Source organism: Hippocampus zosterae, chromosome 3, assembly GCF_025434085.1.
Source record: "Hippocampus zosterae strain Florida chromosome 3, ASM2543408v3, whole genome shotgun sequence".
NCBI classification, from domain to species: domain Eukaryota; kingdom Metazoa; phylum Chordata; class Actinopteri; order Syngnathiformes; family Syngnathidae; genus Hippocampus; species Hippocampus zosterae.
The window spans coordinates 11,674,964-11,696,848 of record NC_067453.1 but is presented as its reverse complement, the minus strand read 5'-3'; the positions used below and the strand labels follow the sequence as shown (position 1 = coordinate 11,696,848).

General features: G+C 42.4%; 1 protein-coding gene across 4 annotated transcripts in view; it reads right to left on the bottom strand.

Annotated features, from left to right (window-relative positions):
• Nucleotides 1-21,885, bottom strand: part of srgap1a (SLIT-ROBO Rho GTPase activating protein 1a) — a 59,727-nt gene that overhangs the window by 28,830 nt on the left and 9,012 nt on the right. For all 4 annotated transcript variants that reach the window (XM_052061629.1, XM_052061631.1, XM_052061628.1 and 1 more), the window contains exons 2-3: nucleotides 11,610-11,805; nucleotides 6,180-6,342 (exon numbers count right to left, since the gene is read on the bottom strand). In XM_052061629.1, coding sequence (XP_051917589.1) covers nucleotides 6,180-6,342; nucleotides 11,610-11,805 — 359 coding nt within the window. The remainder of the gene's footprint in view (nucleotides 1-6,179; nucleotides 6,343-11,609; nucleotides 11,806-21,885) is intronic.

Below are 21,885 nucleotides of genomic sequence, written 5' to 3'. Positions count from 1 at the left end.
ACAGGAAATATTTAGGAGGGTGGGCTCAAAAAGACAAAATAATGTTTTTATTACACGGCTTCTCATTAAGGCCACTCCTATCCTGTCTGGAAGAAATAAAAACCTGGAAGGCACAAAATTTCTTGAAATTCAACAAAAAGAACACAGAGGTGATATTGTTTGGTCCCAGTGGCCCTTGTACATTCCATCCTGTAGACTTGGGCCCCCTGTCTCCTTATCTTAAGTCAACAGTCTCAAACTTGGGCCTTAAACTGGACAATGATTTCAAACTCGATCGGCAAATTGGTGCCGTTGTTAAATCCAGCTTCTTTCACCTTAGACAGCAGGCCAAAATAAAACCTCTCCTCTCACACGAACACTTTGAGACAGTAATTCATGCCTTTGTCACATCCCGGCTCGATTACTGCGATGCCCTTTACTTTGGAGTCAGCCAGTCCTCCATTAAGCGCCTTGAACTGGTCCAGAATGCCGCTGCTCGCCTCTTGACTGGAATCCCTTCACTGGCTCCCCATTCATTTTAGAGTTATATTCAAGATCCTCCTCTTTGTTTTCAAATCTCTGAATAATCTCGCGCCACTTTACCTCTCTGAGCTCATCCACCCCTACACACCTCAGGTCTGTGGACTAGGCATTATTAGAAGTACCAAGAACTAAACTGAGGCTCAGACGGGATCGAGTCTTTTCTGTTGCTGGTCCCTCTCTCTGGAATAACCTCCCACTGAACATTCGGCAAGCCTCCTCGCTGGCCATCTTCAAAGCCCTCCTCAAAACTCACTTGTATTCTATGGCATTCGACTAAGTATGACTTAGATTTGTTCTTGGTTTTACTGTTTGGTGCTTTCTACCGCCTTTATTACGGATTTGTCTTACTGTTTATTGTGCATGTTAAATTGCTCCATGTACAGCACTTTGTATGCAGCGATGGCTGTTTGAAAGTGCTCTATAAATACTGTTGACTTGACTTGACTTTATTGTACCGTCTAGACCAGGCATGTCCAAAGTCCGGCCCGGGGGCCAAATCCGGCCCGCGGTCGAATTTCATGCGGCCCTCGGCCCCTGTCATAAAATCAGTGCCGTCTGGCCCGCAGTTTGGGCGCAATGGAACACGTGTTGCATTGACTGAGGTCTCGTAGACTGGTGAGTGATGTTTCATAGAGTACTGCTTCCCTCTAGTGGCTAAATGAGTAATAGCATTCACTAAATGAGTAATAGCAAAAGTCATGGTGATACATTTTATGTTTTAAATCAATCAATTTGCACTCAGGAGACTTCTGTTTAAGAAAAAGTCAAGTGAATAAGCAGTTGCATGTGATATACCTGTTTCAAATGAACCAAAAGAAATTCTTAAGATTGTTGAAATTAAAATAAAAATGGAAATGTGAAACAGGCTGGCTTACTAAAATTTGTTGAACAATATTGTTGTTCAATGTAAAGAATGTCAGCCAAGGTCGGCCCCCCGACATTTTACCACATAAAATCTGGCCCCCTTGGCAAAAAGTTTGGACACCCCTGGTCTAGACTGTTAGGTGAACAACTCTGTTTGTAAGGTGGCTGAGGCCTGCTCTGGCCCCACTCCAGTGACGCTCCATCTTGAGCGTGGCTCAGAGCGGAGCAGCACTTTTAAGATGATTAAAACCTAAAACCACGCAGCGCAGCTCGCCTAAGCCAAACTGGATGGTTGGGGGTGGGGGGTGGTAGCAGATACACAAGCTTGATACTCTTGCTCTTTACAGATTCCTCAGAATGCTGCACACAAGCTGACTTGATTGAATACACAGCAAAGTGGATTAGATTCTTTCACTGATGGGTGGGCTGACATCCGAAATTAGAGAATCGCGCTGGTAAAGTAGCCTATCCGCAACACCTTCCTAACTACCACAGACAATTTCCAAATATGAAGCCTGTAAAACTAGATAACCTCAGGCCAAGCCACACACATTTGTAATTCAGAGTGGTTAAGGGAGTACGAATCTAATACAGTGTACTGTATATATATATCATAAGGATTATGAAGACACAGGCCTTGACTAAAAGAAAAATCAATTTACAACCATAATTTCAGTGGACGGAATATTTGACTGTCAGTCAGCTCTAACAGTTGTCAAGCTGACTCCAATGAAAAGCCAATGGAAGTGTTCCAGAGCTCAATGATATAAAAGGCAATCTCATCGTCACGTGAGCTGCAATGGTGTGTGAGCGAGAGAGGTAAAGACTGAGAAGAAAGCAACACTACATTATATTCCATATTTTTTTGTAAATTGCAACTGTATTGTGTCCAAATCGGCTAATCCTTTTATTTAAATGGCTAATCCATGCAGGACATCTTACAAAAAAGCCTTTGTGTAAAGTTATTTTCTTTATATGGTAGATGTATACCCCACGTAGCCTGTGGGTGCGTGTGTTTGTGTGCGTGAAACCATTACAGTTTAATGAGACACAAGCCATTCCATACAATTATGGTATGTAATACAGTACTAATGTAGCTCAAAGTAGACAAATTATTTGTGTTTTTACATACTTCATCCAGCCATTTTCTAATCCACTTATCCTCACAAGGGTCACTGGTGTGTCAGAGCCTATCCCAGGTGTCTTTCGGCAGGTGGCGGGGGCACACCCTGAACTGGTTGCCAGCTAATTGCAGGGCACACACAGACGAACAACCATTCGTAATCACAATCACATCTCAGGACAATTTAGAATGTTCCATTAGCCTGCCATGCATGTTTTTGGAATGTGGGAGGAAACCCACACAGGCACAGGGAGGACATGCAAATTCCACACAGGAAGGCTAGAGCCAGAATCAAACCCTGCACCTCTGCACTGTGAGGCAGACGTGCTAACTGGTCGATCACCGCACCACCGAAAGAAGTGCCTGGATTTTTACTCAGGTCGTGAAGAGCTCTGTTTTTACATGCTTTCCAAAAACAAAAACAAAAAAAACATTATATTCTGATATATAATGAATATTACACAGTTAGTTCTAGGTTTTCATTAAAATGTTTATCTTATTTTTTCCTGAACAATTTCACAAGTCTTCTGTCCTGCAATTTGTTCTTTAAGGGCCAACTGAGCTACTCCAGCCATTAATGCAGAACAGTAAAAAACACATCACCGCCAACGAAAAATGTTAATGAATAAATGGATAGATTGATTGATAAATAAATAAATAAATAAATAAATAAATAAATAAATAAATAAAAACAAATGATTAAAAAACTTCAGAACCCTAAACAGGTTGCTGCTAGCTGCAATCACAGAGCTGGTCTTCAATGTTCTTCAGTTCATTGATGAATGTAATGTGGATAGATAAAAAAGGAGGTACCACAGTAGCCACACAAAACAAATTCAGCAGGATTGGGATGAAGACAATATGAAGATTCTAGCAACTTCCACCACTTCCCTCCAACATCATGGCATCTGAGCACACAGGGTAATAAAAAGTGTCTTTGATAGAAGGCTGACAAAACTACACCCATCTCCTCAAAACTGTTTAAGGAGCCCACATAAGGTTGGTAAATTGTCTGTTGTTTGGCCCTCATTATTGAAGCGCTTCTTGGATCAAAGGCTTGGCAAGGCTTTAATTGGAGGCTGAGCAGTGTCTCGGGTCTCCCATTACCCAGACCTCCCACCACACTGCCATTTTTCTGCACAATGTCACCGGAATTCACTGTGAAATTCAAATACAAAAGCACTATGCAAAGGTCTGAGGTAATGGTATTACGACAATGCCATAATGACCATGCATCACTCGAATGTCACTTAGTAGAGTTTAGACCTCAGCCACTAAAGTGAAAAACAAAATTGTGAAGTGCCGCAGTTGTGTTTGTCTGTAAGGATGCAGAACCAGACAGACAGTGACAGCGGTTGGTGGCATTTCAGATGTCATGGCAAAAATAAATTCAGTATTTAAACCTCAACCCTAAAGGGTTCTTCCTGAAACCATGAACCATCGCCTCTCCAAAAACCTGGAGGAAAACATCATGGAATGCTCTGTCGTTTACTCTTTTACTATGACCGCTGTGAAGAAGATCCTTTAAAAAGCTAGAAAAACATCTGCTCAGGCCTGTAAACAAAATGTTTGTTGATTTTAAAAGGTGTTGTATAATACAGTAGGTGGAGAGATTGGACGGGCAACAGCAGTAAAATCTGTAAAGTGACTGCGTCACACCAGGTGTCATGAAAAGATCAGTGATACTGAAAACACCGAAGCAAATGAAAACAACAATTTCCTGTTTCTCTCCTGTGTAAATGAATGAAAGATCCTTACCTCAACAAGGAGGCTAAATGTTTATGGTTTTAATCGGAAATAAAGACAGAATGAGAGACAGGCGGACGAGATAGAATTAGTCACACAAGCTAAACTGACATAAAGGCATGCCTCCAAGGCAAAACCACTTTGTAATTTGGGTATGTGGTAGCTCATATGACTCCAATGGCAAAGGAACTCATAATCCACGACGGTGTTGTCATCTTTGTGGTGGGCCAGGACCGGTTTTGGTCATGAATTTGTGGTCTTGATGCAGTGGGGTAAAGACCTGGTGGTTTGAAATTAGGCAGATCTAGACTGCATTCTCACATTGGAGTCCCATTTCATAAAACATTCATTCATATATAGTACATATAAACACAGTATAATGTCTGAAATAAAAGCAGAAACTTCAGGAAAAAATCTTAAAATAGCAATTTCATAATTAAAAAGAAGACAACATTACACTGACTATTGCAATGTCACACTTGACAGTGTTTTTGCATTTCGTGATACATTTGAGTGACACACTCTTGGACTTAGGTTTCACTGAGGACCTTTGTCCTTCCTGTGATCAGGCTCTTTTATACAGAGATGCAACTTTTTAAATCTATTGTAAAATGTTGCGTATCCCCTTGAAGTGCCTTCATATACCCCTGATTTATCCATCCATCCATTTTCCGAACCGCTTGATCCTCACTAGGGACGCGGGGGGTGCTGGAGCTTATCCCAGCCGTCTTCGGGCATTAGGCGGGGGACACCCTGAATCAGTTGCCAGCCAATCGCAGGGCACACAGAGACGAACAACCATCCACGCCCACACTCACACCGAGAGACAATTTAGAGAGCCCAATCAGCCTGCCATGCATGTTTTTGAAATGTGGGAGGAAACCGCAGCACCCGGAGAAAACCCACGCAGGCCCGGGGAGAACATGCAAACTCCACACAGGGAGGCCGGAGCTGGAATCGAACCAGATACCTCTGCACCGCGAAGCCGATGTGCAATAGAAAAATAGAAACATATTTTCATTATATACTCTAAGTAGATGACTGGAGTTGGACAGTAAAACTGGATGGTTCCGGTAGCGAGTTTGTCGAAAAACAAATGCCTCGAACATTTGTTGTCAATTTGTGAGGAAACGCTACAAGTCTTCACATGAATTGATTGATTGAATAAAGAGGCTTTGTCTGTATATGTGGGAACTTTCGTAGAGTACATTTTACTCTAAAAACACGATATTTGATCCCAGTCTAAACAGAGTACAATTTCGTTGTAGAGGCATGACTCAGGTGATATGTATATATTTATTTACTAAAAATATTGTATCTTTATCAATCTATGCTAGCAATGGATAGTGACAAGCAGAACACTTAAATGGTCCTCTCCAAGACGGCAAAGGGTACAAATACCGTCATTTCTCCAGTTATAAGATGCATTTTCCGAAACTGTTGGCAAGGTAAGAGAATCCACCAGTTGTCATTCATGCAGCAGAATCCATGGCATCATGCAATTGCAGTACATTAGCTTTAGGTTCAATTAAAGAGGCTCTCATTTGACACTGTGTAAGTAAATTTGTGAGTAAATTGAGACAGGATCATCATTATTTCAAGGCATGCTTTGTGACATTTTGTTTTTGGTGATGTGCCAGAAGATTTCTCAAATTCAAATTATGCACAGTACCTTGGCTCAATACAGGTTAGGAAACATTGTTTAAACATGTGTTTTCCAAAAAGTGACAAGGGAGTATAAATGCTACATACAACCCAGGTCTCAACTCCCCAAATGAGGGTATGGCAGCCTTTAAATTTAATGTATGTAATTTACATATTTATTAATTGATCTTAATATATATATATATATATATATATATATATTGGTTTATTTTCCATACCGTTAACTTAACAGGCAAAAAGTGCACTTAAAAGACCTCACCTTCTTAAGTAGACGCGTGGAGTCCTCGCTAATCTGCATAAACCTCATGATGACATTGTTCAGGTAGATGTCACTGAGAGTGGCGTGGTCCTTACTCTCCCTCCTCACCTGGTTGAGCAGCAGGTACCAACAGTTGACAGGGGACAGCAGATTTTGGTCTTTTCTGGGAGGGAAAGGGAGTTTTGAATCAGAACACAGAGTTCAGGTAGTAGTCTTGGTTTCTCCATGAGTACCTCCAAAAATTTTAGGCCCAGTCAGACGTGCGTCATCGGCCTCCCTTGATGTTTAATGTCCTAGATACCATCATTTCTGGCTCTAAAAGTCCCGCATATATTACAAGGACAACACTGATAAGCATGGAACAGTCGTGTACATGACATTTCTGGGGCAAAGCTCATGCTGCACTCTGAGCAAAGCAAGCTTTAAATACTCTTTGCGGCGTGAATGTGGAAAAGCCGCGAGAGTACTTTATTCCAAAAAGAAAGTTAAACCCTATATAACAGTATGTCACAGGAGTCATAGATAATATATCACAGCACATAGAAATGATAGTAACCGGACAAGAAAAGTGCTTTGCTACTTCCTGTGCTGCCTCTCCATATCAAGTGTTAGGATATTGTCCAGGCCAGATTGAATTGCGGACCAGCATGTGTTCTGAGTCCTGCAGACTCACTTCCTCTGGCTTAATCTATGACAGAAGAATATTATTATGAATACATGATGTGTGTATGTTTGAGTGAGATTTTTAAAGATGGATGAGAGGTCAAGTCTTGCAGGAACCATATGGAGAATCGCCCCTGCTCTTACCACACGTGGGCAGTTTGCACAGACAGGCAACGCTTGTCAACACAACAGATATAAAACTGAAATTGGCCAGTAACCTTGCCTTGAACTTAACGATGCCACTTTATCTCCTGCCCGGGCAAAAAGTAAGCACTCCTGCATATAAATACCATTAAAAAAACTGCTGAAATGTTCATTTAAAAAACAAAAAAGCAAAAACAGGATGTAAATTCCAGCTGATAAAAACGAAGGCAGGATGATTAATTGGTGGGGCATCCCCCCACACGTCATATGGAAAGGCGGGGAATGAAAGGAAAAGAGCAGAGGAGAGTTAAAGAAGGGAAGCAGTCAAAATGTTGCAATGATAAAAGACTCAGTATCACACACACGGCCAAACAGCAATTACAATAAATCCTGACTACATTATGAATCAGTCGAGAGCAAAACATCCACTCTGCAGGAAAGACATCACGTGTGTGTGGCTACGCCTTTATTAATTCATATTTGCTTTTGCACGTGCCGCTGCATAATGTCCAGGTGGCCGGAGACAAGAAAGGGGACCAAGTAAATCACGAGATAGTCAAAAAGGTTACCGGGCACTTGAACAGCACAACACCCTAACAACCCCCCCCCCCTCCCCCCCACCCCATTTTGAAGTACTCATTATGTTTACCGGTATACATTATTTAAGATGTGGGTTTGGAGGCAGACTTTGTCTGTTGAGGAAAATGGACAATGCAAATGAGCAAGACGACTAACATTTCCTGTAATGACACAATTTGGAGTTGCTCACCCGACATAATACTGTACCAGGAAAATCTCACTATGTCATCATTTCCTCTTTGGCTTGGGCAGGAATTGGGTCAAACAGACAGACAGACAGACAGACAGACAGACAGACAGACAGACAGACAGGGACATTTGATGCAAAAATTCCTGTCCACATGGGGCATGGAAGCAGTGAAAATCGCCACAATGGCAAATTGTTGCCTGCTGTTTGAATGTGTGTTCGAGTCCTTCATGTAGTCTAAATCCAGGAAGGATAAATGCCAAGAAAAAGTGGGCCCATACGAAGGGAGGCTGCTTGCAGTTAAGGATTGCTACGTCACTGTGCAGGTTATTGAAGCATGTGATCTTATCAAGGGTAGAGGCAAAATGGCAAAGTCCTCTAGTAGCGTACTGATAAGGTCTACCAGAACCGCAGCGGAAGCTTGTTCCATGAGTGGACTTTTCTCTACTGAGCTCCCATGTGACATGATTATCAAAACAAAGTGCAGCAAATACTTTTTGGGGAGGTGAAATCAAATTCCATAAAAATTCCACAGTATAGAAACAGTATCATAAACATCCTGTTTGTGAATATGATAAATAATTCGGTAATCCCTTTGCTGAACCATTCAACATTCCCTTAAAAAATGTAGCAAAATACAAGATTTCGCAGCATGCATTAATTCGGGTTGCGCAGTTCTATGAAAAGATGGAACTGAAATTTTTGAGTCAGACATTATGGTTTTCATTTGATATTTAATTTTGTGGAAATCACACTTCAGACATTGACATCAGATCATCAAAACATTAAAAAGCATTTCTGTAATAATGCAAGGCCACTAAAACAGGATGTGAAGCAGTCCTATCTCAAGGTTTTAAAATTGGTCAAATGACACAAGAACTACTCCTTGCTGTCATACATAAATGTGTGATTATCCATCCATCCATGGATAAAAAGAAAATAAAGAAGTCTTTCTTAAAGGAAAACTACTGCATGAACATAGGATTGTATGTAGGCTTTTTCTGGGGTTTTTAAAAATAGATTTTTGTCATAGACTTAAATGCTTATCATGGCATCAATTCAATCGCTTCACAGCAATAGTATGCATCGCGATATAAACACTATAAACACAAATTATTGTGGAAGTATTTCTCAATGGGTTATTTAAGTGTGAAAGATAACTATTTCCTGGTAAAAGGGCCAACAGTATACACACACACACATATATACATATATATATATATACACACACACACATATATATATATATATATATATATATATATATATATATATATATATATATATATATATATATATATATATATATATATATATATATATATTAGAGCTGTCAGTTTAGCGTGTTTTTATTGGCATTAATTTAAATGAATTTTAACGGGATTAATTTTTTTCTCGCGAGATTAACGCGGCACACGTCACAAGCGGATGTTACTTGTTTGGAACTATTTTGTGTGGAAGGTTACAGTGTTCTGCGACCATATAAATAGAGCGGGTGGAGCTTCTCTGTGTTTGTCTGACAGTGGTAGCGACCTAGCGAAAATAAAACGTCTCCACTGTTGTCATTCGAAATGAGGTCTACACAAAAACTGTAAAGAGACTTCCGCACAAGAAGGACCAACACAATCAACATAGCCTACTGTGTTAGGGGTAGCGACCCCCCCCTCCCCCCCTTTCAGAATGGTTTACCCCAGCAGCACGGGAGAAGTGCGTGTGCTTATTTGTACGGCGGGCAGTTTTGAATACAGCGGCACAGAATGAACACTGGTGTCCGGTGTCTCGTTATTCTTCAACAAACATACAGAAACAGACTGCTGTGTTCAAAGTAAACTTGAGAAAAACGAAGTATGCAACCATGGTTTAAATCTACTATAGGCTGAGTACTAGTTTACCTTAGATGTGCACTTTATAATGTTATATTGCTCTGTTTTGATTTTATAAAAAAGCTGTTAAAGCAGCTGTTGTGTGACAAAATATTGTTTTCACTGTTGTTGATGGACAGTAATAATGTGTGAGAGATTATGTGTGAATAACTGCTCCAAGTGAAAAATGTTCATGTAAAATTGAAAATCGAAATTGTTATTTCAGTAAATATTTGCATTTGGCACATAGAAAACTGATTCATGATTCCATGTTGATGAGAGCATTAAAATGGGGGGGAAATAGGACAAAAAATGTGAAAGGAAATTCAGAAACGATAAAAAATGTGTGAGTAATCACGATTAATTTTTTTGGGCATTTGAGTTAATTATGACAGTTGCATTTTTAATTACATTAAATATTTTAATCGTTTGACAGCTCTAACGTATATATATATATATATATATATATATATATGAGATGCAGTTTTGAGTCAAAGTATGTCATTTCAATTTTCAGAATTGCAGCTCTACTGACAAGCCTCGCAGGGTCTACCCCACAGAATGAGAATGTTGCTTGTCTCGACTAATTACCCAAAAATCTAGCTGCTCATTGTGATGCTATTTTAACATTTTGCTGCTGTGCCAAGCTGAACTGCCATAGGAAAACGGTGTCAAGGCTACAGCCCGAGTGAAAACTCATTTTTCACACCACAGACAAAACGTGTCCAACAAAAACATGCCACAGAATGCGAAGACAAAGACTTCACTGTGTTCGTGCTGTTTATCTGGACACAGAAATATAGACCTTTGGCTTTAAAGCACACAGGAGGGTTTTTAATGCTATTTAAACTTATTGTATTTGTTTAAGAAATATGCTCCTGTGACCAGACACCATGTGTGTAAACCACAGTGCTCGATACAACCAGTCCATTAACTGGTAGCACACAGCTGCTTGAGTCATTGAAACTTCATACAGCAAGCATAATGTATTTACAGGCTGTCAGAAAAAGTATATGTTTTATTTTTATTCCCTCCACAAGTTCAAACAATATGCTAATGCCTGCCTTTTTCAGAACACTACATCAGCGCAAACTGGGTCGAGAGAGGGAGACGGTGCAAAAATAAAAGGAGACCAATTGCGCCAGTTTAGCACCTTCTTAAGTTTTATTTTGCAATCAAGTACGAAAAAATTGCTTTTACTCTGATCTCTGTACAAACCATGTTAAAAAAAAGTTATCATTCTACAACTGCAGCGCATTTTTGATGATATCTTCTATATATATATTGCGCGTCGTCCCGCACGCGGTCTGTCCTTCCGTCCGTCTGTCCCTTTTCAAAACGTACCTACTTCACCGCGCCGCTGCGCGCCACTGCGCGCCGCCACTGCGCCGCCACTGCGCCGCTCAGGCAGTGGCTCACTACGATCGCGCGGGCATCTTAGCGAAAAAATGTTGTCTACCCACAAGCATTGCAATGAAATTGTTAGTTATTTAGTAGAGCTAAACATCTCTTTATTTTCGCGAAAAGTAATGAAGATGAACAAAAAGTTGAACTAAGCAACAACACTTTTGTGGGCCGAAGGCCCACCTTACCAGCCTTCCGCAGGAACTAGCTGATGAGCCGCCCGGAGGGCGGCGAACCACCACCTTACCAGCATTCCACAGGAACTAGCTGATGAGCCGCCCGGAGGGCGGCGCACCAGCTAGTTCAACATAAAAGCGGGGAAATTAGTTTGAGAATGTTGTAGGGGGGAATACGTTCTTCTGTGTGTGCTATGATACGCATACCAATTACGTTTTTTTTAAACAATAACAAATTTGGCCTCACTGGAAGGGAGGCGAACAGCACAAGGGTAGGTGCACTGCCTAATTCTGCGGCGGATTCAGGTTTTTTTCAATTTGTGGCATGACCGAACACGCCCGCAGACACATGCGAACCCAGTGGCCAATGTGATAACATAAATTGAAGACACACACATAGACTTGGTGAGCTCACTTGTATTGTTGGTGGTCCTTTGTGCTTCGAGTCTTGGCCATGAAGCGTTCAGCCAGTTTCTCAAGGTTTCTGGAGTATTCCATCTCAATCTCAGCCTTCTTCCTGAAGAAATCCTGAAGGTCCTGCAACAGCTGGACCCTCATGTCCGTCTGTTGGTCCATGCATTTCTGCTGCTCCACTAACTGGGTCCGGATCTCTGATAAAGAAGAAAGAAATACAAAAATTGGAACACAAGCGCAACATGGCAAGTGTTCAACACTGTGATTTTATTTCATTCCGTGACAATGCTCGTAACTCAAAACAGTCATATTTCAAATCATCTTTAACCACTGAGATGGATGGGAATACCATTAGTCAATTACAGCACCGCCCATGTCGGTGTCTTTTAAGAATGAATATTGTTCAACACAAAACAACAAATACAGAATAATCACAAAAAAATAACTATCATATAAAAAAAATAATAATAATTAGCCCCTCCGTGAGTCGTCACCTTACCGTGGTGGAGGGGTTTATGTGTCCCAATGATCCTAGAAGCTAAGTTGTCTGGGGCTTTATGCCCCTGGCAGGGTCATACATGGCAAACAGGTTCTAGGTGAGGGGCCAGACAAAGCACGGCTCAAAGACCCCAATGATGATTGCAATAAATGGATCTAGGTTTCCCTTGCCCGGACGCGGTTCACCGGGGCCCCCCTCTGGAACCAGGCCTGGAGGTGGGGCTCGTTGGCAAGCGCCTGGTGGCCGGGCCTCCACCCATGGGGCCCGGCCGGGCACAGCCCGAAGAGGCAATGTGGGTCCCCCTTCCCATGGGCTCACCACCCATGAGAGGGGCCAAAGGGGTCGGGTGCTATGTGAGCTGGGCGGCAGCCAAAGGCGGGGACCCTGGCGGTCCGATCCTCGGCTGCAGAAGCTAGCTCTTGGGACATGGAATGTCACCTCTCTGGCAGGGAAGGAGCCCGAGCTGGTGTGTGAGGCAGAGAATTTCCGACTGGATATAGTCGGACTTGCCTCCACACACAGCCTGGGTTCTGGTACCAGTTCTCTCGAGAGGGGTTGGACTCTCTTTCACTCTGTAGTTGCTCACGGTGAGAGGCGCAGAGCAGGTGTGGGCATACTCATTGCCCCCCGGCTCAGTGCCTGTACATTGGGGTTCACACCGGTAGACGAGAGGGTTGCCTGCCTCCCTCCGCCTTCGGGTGGGTGGACGGGTCCTGACTGTTGTTTGTGCATATGCACCAAACAGCAGCTCAGCATACCCACCCTTTTTGGAGTCCTTGGAGGGTGTGCTGGAGAGTACTCCTGCTGGGGACTCCCTTTTTCTGCTGGGGGACTTCAATGCTCACGTGGGCAATGACAGTGAGACCTGGAGGGGCGTGATTGGGAGGAACGGCCCCCCCGATCAGAACCCGAGAGGTGTTTTGTTATTGGACTTCTGTGCTCGTCACGGATTGTCCATAACGAACACCTTGTTCAAACATAAGGGTGTCCATATGTGCACTTGGCACCAGGACACCCTAGGCCGCAGTTCGATGATCGACTTTGTAGTTGTATCATCGGATTTGCGGCCGCATGTTCTGGACACTCGGGTGAAGAGAGGGGCGGAGCTGTCAACTGATCACCACCTGGTGGTGAGTAGGCTCCGATGGTGGGGGAAAATGCCGGTCCGTCCTGGCAGACCCAAACGTATAGTGAGGGTTTGTTGGGAGCGTCTGGCGGAATCCCCTGTCAAAAGGAGTTTCAACTCCCACCTCCGACAGAGCTTTTCCCATGTTCCGGGGGAGGCGGGGGACATTGAGCCCGAGTGGACCATGTTCCGTGCCTCTATTGTTGAGGCGGCCAATCTGAGTTGTGGCCGTAAGGTGGTTGGTGCCTGTCGTGGCGGCAACCCCCGTACTCGCTGGTGGACACCAGCAGTAAGGGATGCCGTCAAGCTGAAGAAGGAGTCCTATCGAGCCTTTATGGCCTGTGGGACCCCGGAGGCAGCTGACGGGTATCGACTGGCCAAGCGGAACGCAGCTTCGGTGGTCGCCGAGGCAAAAACCCGAGCGTGGGAAGAGTTCGGTGAGGCCATGGAAGCCGACTTCCGGACGGCTTCGAGGAAATTCTGGTCCACCATCCGACGTCTCAGGAGGGGGAAGCAGTGCACCATCCCCCGGGGAGAGCTGGAAGAAGTAGCTAGGGAGAGGGAAGTCTGGGCTTCCCTGCTAAAGCTGTTGCCCCCGCGACCCGGCCCCGGATAAGCGGTAGATGATGGATGGATAAAATTAGTTCAACAGTTTATGCACCATGACTTAATGCTGTAATTTATTCAATTGTGCTGTTCCTTCTGGTGTGACTGACTGCCTTGGCCACCAAGAGGCCGCTTCAGTTCATGGCAAAGACAGGCTCACATGCGAGTGGTGTTTTATTCCCCGATCAGCTTCGAGGGACCCACTCAGAAGTTTGGCTCCATAGGAACCACAAGCACATGGCGCACTCCCATACTATTACTACAAATCGCAAATAGCACACGGTTTTGCATCACCAGTCATGGTATGTTGTAGTCAGACAATCTGATCTTAACTCGCTGCATGCCACAACTGTAAGCGCACAGCAGCTGCTCTTCTGAAGTGAATCCATTCATCCATTTTATCCTTTGTAGTCTAAAATGTGTCTGGAGGTCGACACAGTGTGATGAGGGATTTGTGGATGGACAGCGGGGTTGGAGTAGGACATGAAAGTCTGGTACAAGTCCTTTTAATTAAACAAGACTGCTGAAAAAAAATAATAAGTGCACCTGAACAATGTGTGGACAAAAGCCTCTACTGTACACGATACCAATAAACATGCAGTGTTTCAAATATTATCCATCAAGAAATAATCTACACAAGCTTGATGAGGTTTCATAATGTGACATTGTTGTCCTGCTGACAAGAGAGAATAGTGACTTGCGGAAATAAAACGGGACATAAAACTGTCAGCAACAAATCCAGCTGACTGATGGACTTAGAATGTGCCCCAAAAACACAGTGTTAACACAATGAAAGAGCACGGTTTGGTCTCTGTGAAGATCAGGTTGGATTATAGGCTCTTTGTTCCTGCATTGGATGATATCCAAATATTCCACATTTGGCCACATCACATAATTCCCACAGCCACGGTCATAGGTGCAAATACTGTATGTTCAAAATAGCATTGATGCCAATTCTACTGTCAAAGAAACTGCCTTGTAAGCTCTGTGGGTGCTATTCCACAAGCTTAAACTCCAGAGAAAAAGGGCTTTAGAAAAGTTGGCCAATTCTTGGTGTGCCAGACACAGCATTTTCTCTTTCTACCTTTTTGGAACATGCCTAATGTCCTTCGTTACTTGTGGTAAATGTGGGAATGCATCGTAAAAAGACTCGAGATTTCTTTTTGAAGCTTTTGTTCATTAGTCTCTCCCAGCAATGACTGTATCTGGGACATGTCGCACCACATCAAACATGGGTTGCATTTGCAGTGTTTCTCTACAGCGGTACCTGAAATAGCAGCTGGAAAGCGAGTGTGGTTTTTACACACTTGCATCTTAAGTTTGAGAATGAAAAGTGCATTCTTTGCGAAATCTGCTGAGATAATTGTCGACTGTTAATCAATTATTAACAGTGAAATATGATTTAACTAAATGATTCTATTACAATGTGTGTAAAATGCAAAATAAATTTGATTCAAGTTGCCAGGGATTTCATGTCAGTATTTAGGTCTTGGATTGGCATCATACTGTAAAGTTTCAGTGACATGTTGAAGATCATGAAGATGCCGGAAAGATAGCAGATTAAGATTACGGTACTCATACTTTTGGAATTACATAGTATAGTTACTTTCAGACGGGCAAATAAAGAAAAAAAATCAAGTGTAAAAGCCTTTGGGCAACTTTAATTGAGCAGCTGCTAGCTTTTTAGCATGCAGAAGAATACAGAACGTTCAATTTTTTTTTGGTCTTCCTTTTAACAGCATTATGAATGGTGGTTTACAGGGACCTGGCTGAGTAGCCAACTGGAATCAGCAGTCTTGATAGACACGTTTTCATGAAAAAAATTGTGATATACACAGACACTGTTGAAGTGTCACTTATCAAGATGGAGAAGTAAGTCAGTACAAAACCAGAAAAGGCATATTCTAATTAAAACCAGTCAGAGCCAATCATTTTAATTTGACACAATAAGCTTTCTGATTTCTTGTGTGCTACATTCCACAACAGCAATTGCACCTGGGATAAACCAGATGTTTTACAGCTGTTCAAGCCATTTGGGCACATTTATGTAGTTCTCAACTTGACTCAATCAGCAGTGAAGCAGCTTTGTTCTATTGAACTAGCAAACGCACAGATATCCTAACGCAAGGAAATCTCATAAATTATTTCTGATTTGATTTGGGCTGTTAACTAATCCTAAGGAGGTTCTAATTAATGCTGCATTACGATCAAATATGGCCTGCAAAATACAGGAACCAAATATATGATTTATGTACCAATGAAAATTTTAGTTTTTAAAGTGTTGAGTGAACTGTAATTACCAGCAACATCTACATCGAAACCTATTACTGGCTCTCCCTTCGAACCAGCAACTGCATTTCCTTGCCAGCTTCACTTTAGAATACTTTTTACTGAAAAAGCGATTTATGGATTGGGATGCCGCAATTACAACCCATTATTTTTAAATTATTGTTTTTTCCCCTGGCCTTTCATCTTGTGAGCTAAAGAAAAAGACAACAAGGCTATTGCCTTGTGGTTGTAAAATTATGTCAATTGATCATTGCAATTTGGAAATTTTACAAATCTGCTGCACAAGTCGTTATCAACGACAGCCTCTTTAATTCTTTTCAAATTGGCCAATCTTGCTATACTTGCCTATCATTCCGACAAGTACCTTTGGGGATATCATTTTCTGAAATAGATGATCTTGGAGTGAATATAACATGTATGAATACTTCATAGGAACGAATCAGTTTATTATCATTCTTTTGACAGCTTCATACGCATTCCTGTCTGCAGTTGGGTCAACAGTACGATTCTATTTTCTGGCGTCTATCCTGCTGGAGCCAAAAAAGTGCAACAATAGAGCACACGTTTACATAGGAGAACAGATAATGGACATTCAAAGCACAAACCCAGATGGGAAACATCTGCCTTCCTTTACTATTTGAGCTACACAAATTTAACAGCAAAAACAACCCACCATCCGTTGGCCATGTGTTTTCTGTCCCAACAGTGAGCACCGTTTGCTACACTCCTCCCATTGGCTCGCCACAAAAGACAGTGCCTTACAGGATGTGTGGTTTCAGGGCCTTTGATAGGGCTAACCCAGCAGAGGAGCAATAGGGCTCTGGGACGAACAACCCTACAATTCAAGACCATGTCTGTAATTCCAGAAGCAAGGGCATGTACTGCAAGCATGCTTTAAGAAGGATTGTGGGAGATGCGCAGAAAGAATGAAACTTGTTCAATAGAAATTTTTAAAAAAGCAAGAAAAATATTATTGTAGACATCTAGTTGTTGTAGACAAATTACGGCCCGCGGGCCGGACCCGGCCTGTAGGTATTTTTAATCTGGCCCGTCGAAGGTTGGTACACAATCAAGGTTCGATGTGAATGATTGCATTCATTTCATTTGGACTTGTAAAGACAAGCATTTCAACGCTAGGTGGCGCATTGACTTGAAGTTGCAGAGAACAGGGGGCAGAGGGAGACGGAAGGAAGGAGATCTTATATACCACCTTCGGACCTCTGTATCGCTCTACTTCGACTGGTCTGATCACAACCTATCTGCAGCAATGCACTGACTAAAATAGGTGATCAACAACACTGTTCTCATTAAAGTATATTAATACAGGACTTCATGCTTTTGTTCTGTTGATGTTTCATATAGACTGTCAACAGATGCAGTTTTTTTTTAATGTACCATAGCTCGTTTTGTCAAATTTTAAAAGTCAATGCGGCCCCCGAGCCAAAAAAGTTTGCCCACCCCTGTTGTAGACAGTCTTTTTTTTTTCTTAAGTTCTGAGTGAAACTCTGGGGGTTCTTTTGTCTTTAATGCTCACTAACGGTACTTACTTCTGTTTACATTAACTACCACAAGACTTTATTTTCCGATTTAGCCGATTTAATGATGGCAAGAAGATTGAGTACGGGTCATCATGGACCCTTTCAACCACACAGGAGCAGAAAAAAAGTCTCTCTATCCAAACCTTGACGAAACTGAGGCAATATCCTTGTTTTTGTATTCATACTTTTTGTTTGATGGTTGACTGTGATATTTTTGTATTGTAAAATAGATACCTGAACAAAGGTTGGGAAAACACTGATCCAATAATTACTCTAATCAATTGAAGATCAAGTTGTTAAATATGCCTTGCACGACGCAGCAATTTCAAGCAAATTGTAATCCCAATCTTCGAAAGGGAGAGTGAATTTTTGAAGTCTGACGCAACATCTGTAGAGCCAAACCTGCACCAAGAAGGCATAATAATGAGGCTGCCTTAGTCGTGAGGGGCTGCTGCAGTGCAGCTGAATTTGATGCTATAAACCGAGTCATGATACAAATTTATAATCCATTCCTCTCACCAAACTTTAAAATCACCTAAAAAATCTGGGAACAGAAATGCAAGTTTATGTTATATTGATGACCATCCAACAGTGCAAAACAAAATCACAGAGCTATATTTTTAATCTAGTATGAATTCAGCAAACTTGAATAACCTTTTCCTCACCAGACATTGATTTTAAAGGCCAAGCAACAGTTAACATAAAACAACCCTCTACTTGGTCCTCGCTCATGTTTCAGACCGAGTGACCCCCACGTCATGTACATACCCCACAGCTCAGCCAGTCCCCTTTAAGGCACAGCCAACAATGATTGATTTTCTTTCACAAGGTATCTGCGGTGAAAACTAAGCCTTGGGGAACGTCCACAATGATGACTTATTTTCTCAGGGGGAACCGGAGACCACAAAGGGCTGAATGATCAGCTCCGACATAAACTACGACAGAGAAACAGAAGATGAGAGAACAAGGCTGAACTTACACATAATTATAGCATGTCACTATGGAGGAAGTGACAGAGTTACACACTGTCATCCTCTCGCACCTTGCCTCAGGGAGCCTTTACCGGGCAATCATCTCCCATTTTCTGAATACCAGCGCCAACTTGAGAGATGACTCTCAAACAAACAGATGTAATACCTACTACTAAGAAATGTTTGTCACAGTATCTTATTGAGGGCCTTTGTAATCGTTGGAGCGTGATCAACAGCAACAAGACTGGACAGGTGAAAACTAAATGGCAGTTATTCTCATTGACCAAAGCACCACACAAATCCACTGAATGCGCCAGGATTACCGCATGAGGTCTGAGCCACAGCTCGAGAATTTGATCGACTTGAGGGCAGCTGTTCTGAGCAATGGACAAAGAGAGAGAGGAGAGGAAGGAAAGACAGAAAAGAAAAGGCAGGTCAGCTTTCAGTGCTCTGTCTCACTTCACTACAGCGAGCCAGACTGGGCCTTTCTCTTTTCTGCCTCCTGCAGAGCCAGGAGAAAGAGGCCAACCTTCTGTGACTGCGTGAGACGAAAGCAGTTACTGTTTGTATGGGGAGCAAACCAAGCCAGATTAACTGATGTAGGCTACTTTGGTACTGTACCCTGATCAGAATGTACAATAAAGCTCAAGATGAAGGATGGAACATTGATTGTAATGAAGTAAAATAGCAAAGTGATTCCACCCCTATAATTATGCTTCTTCAAATATTGGTAGTACATTTAATGCATTCATGGAGGGGGGGGGGGGGTCTGTCCGAGTGTGAAATGTCAAATCGTCTTTTACTCTTGTTATGAAATACACTCACTTAATAGTTGGATTATACATTTTGTGTTTTACAACATTACTAAACAGTATTTATAATTCCACAGGTACTTAATGCGGACATGGAAACACGACCAAAATGCACCGAGCGTGTACGAAGTGCGCGCTACCACATCAATGAACGAGAGTTGTCAAGGAAGCCAGAGTAAAAAGTAAGGTCCTCAATAAAAATCAATTCATACTAGTTAAGATAGATAGCCATTAAACTAACAGACCACACATCCAAACTCTGATATGTAATCATTTATTTATTTATTTATTTATTTGCAGGAGAAGGATTTACCCTGGGCGACGCAGTGCACGACGGGTTAGTACATCCGGCCCACAGTGTAGAAGTCGTGGGTTCGATTCCAGGCCACGGCCTTTATGTGTGGAGTTTGCATGTTCTTCCCGTTTCTACGTGGGTTTTCTCTGGGTACTTGAATCTGGTTTTTTCCCACATTCCAAAAACATGCATAGTAGATTAATTGATCACTCCAAATTGTCCGTGGGTGTTACTGGGAGTGCAAATGGTTGTTTCTCTATGTGTCGCCTGCAATTTGCTGGCAACCGGTTCAGGGTTTACTGCTCCGACTGCCCGAATATTTATCCTGACACACGTCACGGTGGGGATCCACCTTCTGTGGGACAGCGGATGCTGATGGCTTCTTAAACGACTGTTCAAACGTCTTTCTTCTGTACGGTGAAACACTAACACTACAATAAATACCTTTAAAATAAACTCTGACAGCTCATTTATGAAATTAATTGCCAAAGATGAACCAAAGAACATTTTTGCTCCAAATATAGGTACCGTATTTTCACGACTATAAGGCGCCATTAAAAGTCTTAAATTTTCTCCAAAATGGACAGGACGCCTTATGGTGCGGAGCGTCCTTTATATGCGCTGAGTTCCAAAATCTGACTGACAGCCGACACGCTGTTTATATAGAGAAAAAGGCGGAAGTGACTGTGGCCAGGCATGCGGGAAAGAAGTCGGCCAATCAGGGAAGGGTGGGCGTGTATATATACATATATGGAGAGGGAGAGAGAGAGAGAGAGAGGGAGAGAGAGGACAGGCAAGCTAGCCTCCAATGGTGAAGGGTGGGCGTGTAAGTGGACGCTAAAGGGACGCCTCAAGCCAGTACCAACACTTGTATAGAGTGTGGCAATGTGCATTGTTGCAAAACAACTCGGGTTTTGGTTTCTAAGAACCCCTGAAATTAAATTCGACAAAAAGACACGCCTACGAAGCTCAGTTCAAACTTGAAGCCACCGGTTATGCTTTTGACGTGCGTGCCCATCTCACAGCAGCGGTGAAAAAACAAGTCAAGCAAATGAACTCTGAGCTTGCCGTTATTCCCGGAGGCTTGACTAAAGAACTCCAACCGCTGGACATTGGCATCAACCGGGCGTTCAAAGTAAAGTTGCGAACGGCATGGGAACAATGGATGATCGGTGGCAAACACAACTTTATAAAGAGTGAGAGGCAGAGCTTGGCGAGTTACGCCACAATACGCAACAACGAGAGGGAACGCGGCGTTTTTGATGGATTACGGTACTTGCACAATTGTTCAATTCTTTCTACACACACACGCGCTGCCACCATGTTTCGCTCTGTTCTTTACTTTCAAATGTGGGAAAGCTTCACACGAGAGAAATGTTGACTTTGCTGTTGCTACTCCTTCTTTCCGCTCGGCAATGCGTAGCAACTCACACTAGCATGTGATGCGTTCAATGACAACTGGGATGTGCAGTCCTCTGCTTCTGATACAGAGGATGAGGACTTTGATGGATTTCTGGGTGATGATTGATCGAAAAACGTGAGAACATTGTACGATGGCTAAATAAAATACACCTGAACTCAGTTCTGCTTTCGTTGCCTTTTTAAAAACGTGTTTTTAGCTTATCTGTATGTCTTGGCATGCTACCGTATGCCTTGGCATGCTACCGTATGCTTCAAGCTAACGTGTTAGAGTGCGCGCATGCATGCCGTATGTTTAAGCTGGCGTATGTTTTACCACTGTAAAACTGCGGCCATTAGTACGATGCGTACTGTGTATGTGTAAAATACAGAAATGTCACCCATTAATGAGACTGCGGCCATTAGTATGGTGCGTCGAATAGTCGTGAAAATACGGTACTTTAGTTTGTTTTATGAACATGAAATGTAGTTAGTTGTCATTTTCTTAAAAAGCACTCTAATTTTTATTTTAGCCTGCTCATAATTATTTTTTTTGTTTTACTTATTTCATTTCTTTTCATTGACTGTAATTACCTTGGCTCTGACTAATTTGAGCTTTAGAAAAACATGGGAAGAGGGACACTAGCCTTTTGATACACTGTCTTATACTACTGCACAAACTTTTATTTTGCAAGTACCTGTAATTGGAACCAAATAATACATCAAGTTAGCAATAAAAGTCT